We start from the raw sequence: 4,250 nt of genomic DNA on the forward strand, positions 1-4,250 counted from the left end.
CTGAGAGACCCATCAACTCTAACTATCTATGAAGCCTCTAATACTAGGATAAATGTCAGGACAAGACCCACAATAACTCAACAATAAAAAAATAAATGTGAAATCATCCAAGAAAGCAAGGAGGCTCACCAAAGCTATCTTAAGTGCAAAGTGATCTCAACGATACGCATGTTGATGATCCTAAACACATGTATCTACATCATATAAAGATGCAAGTAGAATTCCATATGTATATTTGAATGTACGAGTATGTAATATAGTAGAGGCAAAATAACTGAAAGAAAGGACCGCAATAAGTATAACATAAAATCAACTGAATGTAAAGAATTAAAGAAATGAAACCATTTAACTTTACAGAATACTTTCTCATTCTCTGAACTTTAACATAATAAGTGATATATAAAAATGCACTTTAACTCTATTGGGAGATTCTCTAACCGACAACCATCACTATGAGCTAAGTGATGACGCATCGTCTTGTCCACGCTGCCAGAACTATCTTATATCATGCCGGGATATAGAACACATCAACTAAGTGGATCTACTAAGCTTTGTCCAAAGGCACTAAGGATACATAAAAAGTATGATCTTGTACCCATTTTGGCAAGACATGGTTTATGGGGGCTGTGAGTTGTTTGAACTCTCCCTCATATCGGTGCTCAATACTACTCCCAATAATTTGTACTCTTGCTCAAATATATAAAAACATTACTCTTTCTCTGGTTTGAGATAATTTCTCTTACTATCCTTTTAAAAGAGGTAACTGCTCTGAAATGTCTCTGAAACTCATTGTTAATTTAGAAAACAAGTTTTCTCTTTGCTTAATGTAAAAATACATTATGGATTGAGATAATTACTCAAAAAGGCCTCTTTAAGAGGTAACTGCTATGTACTTAATCTTTATGAAAAATCTTTTAACTTTTCTAAAAAAAATCTACTCTTTTCTTCATGTAAAGATGAAACATATGGGAAATACTTAGTTCCCTTGTACTCTTTCTCAAACTCCTCTTTGCTTCCTCAAAATTCAGTTTAAAGAACAATATTTTGTTTAAAAGATTCTCAACAAGAATTCAATGAATACTCAAGGATAAGGTTCATGCTAAGAAATGGACATGAACAATCAACTCAATAATCGCAATACACAATGTATAACAATTCAATGATTAGAAATAGAAATTCAATAATCAACAACTCAAGAACTTAGAACTCAATATCAACTCATCTTAAGAATACTCAAATCTAAGGATAGAACCCTAGATTACTCTTTTATTGGTTTGGAAGTAGATGTAGGGCATAAGGATGAACTAGTCCAACACTATGATAGTCTTACATACCTGGAAGAACGAAATTATTTGGTGAAATCGAAGAAACTTGAAGAACGCTTAAACCCTTGTTTTTCTCCTCTTGGGACCTTACTCGATTGCCTTGAGGTGTTAATGAATGTAAAAGAACTTATTAACACTTTCTAAGCCCTTAATTAGGTGCAATCATGGTTTAGGCTTACAATAAGAGTTAAAACGATGTAGTTTAAGTACCAAACACATAGGGGGAAAGACCAAAATGACCACAACTTTTAAAACTAAAAACGTGCCACAAATGTGATGTTTCACGGACCATATGAAGCTTCACGGTCCGTGAAACTCTTCACTAGCTGTTTAGTGGGTCGTCAAGTTGCACCTTCCGGACATGGCTTCACTAAAATAGGCATACCTTCTTGCTCTGAATTTGAAATGAGGAAAATTTGGTGGCATTGGAAAGAGGACTCAAAGACTTTAAATTTGATAGGTCATGGGCCACATAATTCATTTTTTTGGAGAGATATTATTGTTTGAATTTGACCCAAAACTTAATTGGTGAATCCCTCTCACGAACAACTTCACGGTCTGAGTGAAGCTTCACGAACCGTCCAAGTGTCCACGAACCTTCATGGGAGTTGGGTGAAGCTTCAGGGGCGGGGTGACGGGTCATGAACCTCTTTACGGCCCGTGAACCCATCCATGGAACTGCCTTTTCTCTTTTCCATTTCAAGTTTAAATTTCTGAGGTGTCACAATATCTCCCCCTTGGGAACCTTCGTCCTCAAATGAGGCCAAACTAAGCATGAAAGGGGTGGGAAAGTGTCTAACAACCCAACACAGCACAAAACATGCAAATAGCATAAACTTCAACTCATCAACTTAAATAGTACTTTACAAAGAGTTAGTACTTTGGTCTAGAATTGATTCAGAGGAAAAGAGGTGAGGGTATCTCTTCTACATATCCTCTTCGGCTTTCGAAGTAGCTTCTTCAACAAATTGGTTCCTCCACAAGACTTTGGCTGATGCAACCTCTTTAGTTCTCAACTTGCAAACCTGAAGATCAAGGATCTGAACTGGAATCTCCTCATAGGACAGAGTGTCCTTTACTCCAATACTCTCAGTAGGCACAATAAGCGCAGGATCACCCATGCACTTCTTTAGCATAGAAATATGTAACACTGGATGGACTGCTGCTAATTCGGATGGTAGCTCCAACTCATAAGCTACATTACCAATCCTCTTGGTTATCTGATAAGGACCAATGTATCGGGGACTAAGCTTTTCTTTCTTAACAAACCTCATAACACCCTTCATGGGTGAAACTTTCATATATACCTAATCATTATCCTCAAACTCCAAATCTCTCCTTCTAACATCAGTATGTGATTTCTGACAACTATGCACTATTTTCAACCTCTCCTAATCTGTTTTCACCTTCTCCATGGTTTGAACTTTGATGAACCAAATCTGGTCCTATCAACTCAGCCTCGCCAACCTCAAACCAGCCAATAGGATATCAATACCATTGCTCATATAGAGCCTCATAATGAGCCATCTGTATGTTGGAATGGTAACTATTTTTGTATGCAAACCCAATAAAAGGCTAGTGGTCATCCTAATTACCTTTGAAATCCAAACCAAAAGCTCTCAACATGTCCTCTAAGGTCTGAATTGTGCGCTCTTCTTGACCATCGGTCTGAAGATGAAAGGCAGTACTAAGGTTCACTTCGAACCCAAACCTCTCTGAAACGACTTCCAAAACTGTGCAGTAAACTAAGCACTTCTATCTGAAATGATGGACAAGGGAATTCCATGCAGTCAGACAATATCCCGAATGTACATATTTGCATACTCTTCTTCTGTATTGGTAGTCTTTATCGGTAAGAAGTAGACTAATTTGGTCATTCTATCCACAATCACCCAAATGGAATCATGTTGTCTACGAGATCATGGTAAACCAGTAATCAAATTCATATTAATCATTTCCCACTTCCATTTCGGAAGGGGTATATTCTGAGCTACTCTACATGTTCTTTGATGCTTAACCTTGACTTGCTGGCTATTTGGGCAATTAGAAATAAATTGGCAGTGCATATTTTCATGCCACTTCACAAATAAACTTCTCTCAAGTCATGGTACATCTTGGTAGCACCCGGATTAATCGAATATCGAGAACTATGGGCTTCTTCCATGATTCTCTTTGGGAGTTCATCCATAGTTGGAACACACATCTTACCTTGATACCTCAACACACCATCTCTCCTTGTGCAAAAATCATCACTTTTTGCTTATGCACATTTGCCTTCAACTCTAGTAAAATAGGATCCTTGTCATGTTTCTCCTTCACTTCTAACACATGAGAATTCGGCCCCATTCATCACGGCCACTCCGCCTTCACTAGAATCTATCAAACAGAATCCCAAAAACGTGCAAGTCTGTGAACTACCTTAGCAAATTCTTTCTTACCTTCTTCGAAATGAGCAATACTCCCATGGACAACCTGCTCAAGGCATAAAAAACAGCATTAGCCTTACCTGGATGGTATAGAATACTCATATCATAATCTTTGAGTAATTCTAGCCATCTCCTTTGTCGAAGATTTAACTCCTTCTGACTGAAAACATACTAGAGGCTCTTGTGGTCTATGAACACACCCACGTGAACGCCATAGATATAGTCACGTTATATCTTGAGATCAAAAAATACTGCTACCATCATGGGTTGAATAGTTCTTTTCATGAATCTTAAGTTGTCTAGAGGCATAGGCTATAACCTTACCATTTTGCATTAACACAAAACCAAGTCATACGCTGGACGCATCACAATAAACAACAAAACCCTCTGTACTCTCTGGTAGGGTCAACTCTAGTGCAGTGGTTAACCGAGTTTACAATTCCTGAAAGCTTTTCTTTTCAATTGAACTTTCAAATTTCTAAGGTGTAACAATATCTCT

The 4,250-nt window shown here is 37.6% G+C and overlaps 1 protein-coding gene across 1 annotated transcript; it reads right to left on the reverse strand.

Moving 5' to 3' along the window:
• Nucleotides 1–2,251: 2,251 nt before the first annotated feature.
• Nucleotides 2,252–3,966, reverse strand: LOC107062834 (uncharacterized). Its single transcript, XM_015313955.1, has 5 exons — nt 3,952–3,966; nt 3,744–3,797; nt 3,037–3,084; nt 2,921–2,993; nt 2,252–2,520 (listed from the first exon to the last, which is right to left on the reverse strand). Exons 1-5 carry the CDS (start codon nt 3,964–3,966, stop codon nt 2,252–2,254), a joined length of 459 nt encoding a protein of 152 aa, XP_015169441.1.
• Nucleotides 3,967–4,250: the final 284 nt, after the last annotated feature.

The sequence above is a fragment of the Solanum tuberosum genome, unplaced genomic scaffold (genome assembly GCF_000226075.1).
Source record: "Solanum tuberosum cultivar DM 1-3 516 R44 unplaced genomic scaffold, SolTub_3.0 scf00014, whole genome shotgun sequence".
NCBI classification, from domain to species: Eukaryota; Viridiplantae; Streptophyta; class Magnoliopsida; order Solanales; family Solanaceae; genus Solanum; species Solanum tuberosum.

Excerpts from the sequence above, each read along its gene's own strand:
- LOC107062834 (XM_015313955.1), bottom strand. Across the intron at positions 2,994-3,036 it reads TTGGAAGTCGTTTCAGAGAG|ACCGATGGTCAAGAAGAGCG; the intron begins GTTTGGGTTCGA and ends TTTCATCTTCAG. Across the intron at positions 2,521-2,920 it reads TTTTGGTTTGGATTTCAAAG|CTTATGAGTTGGAGCTACCA; the intron begins GTAATTAGGATG and ends TTGGTAATGTAG.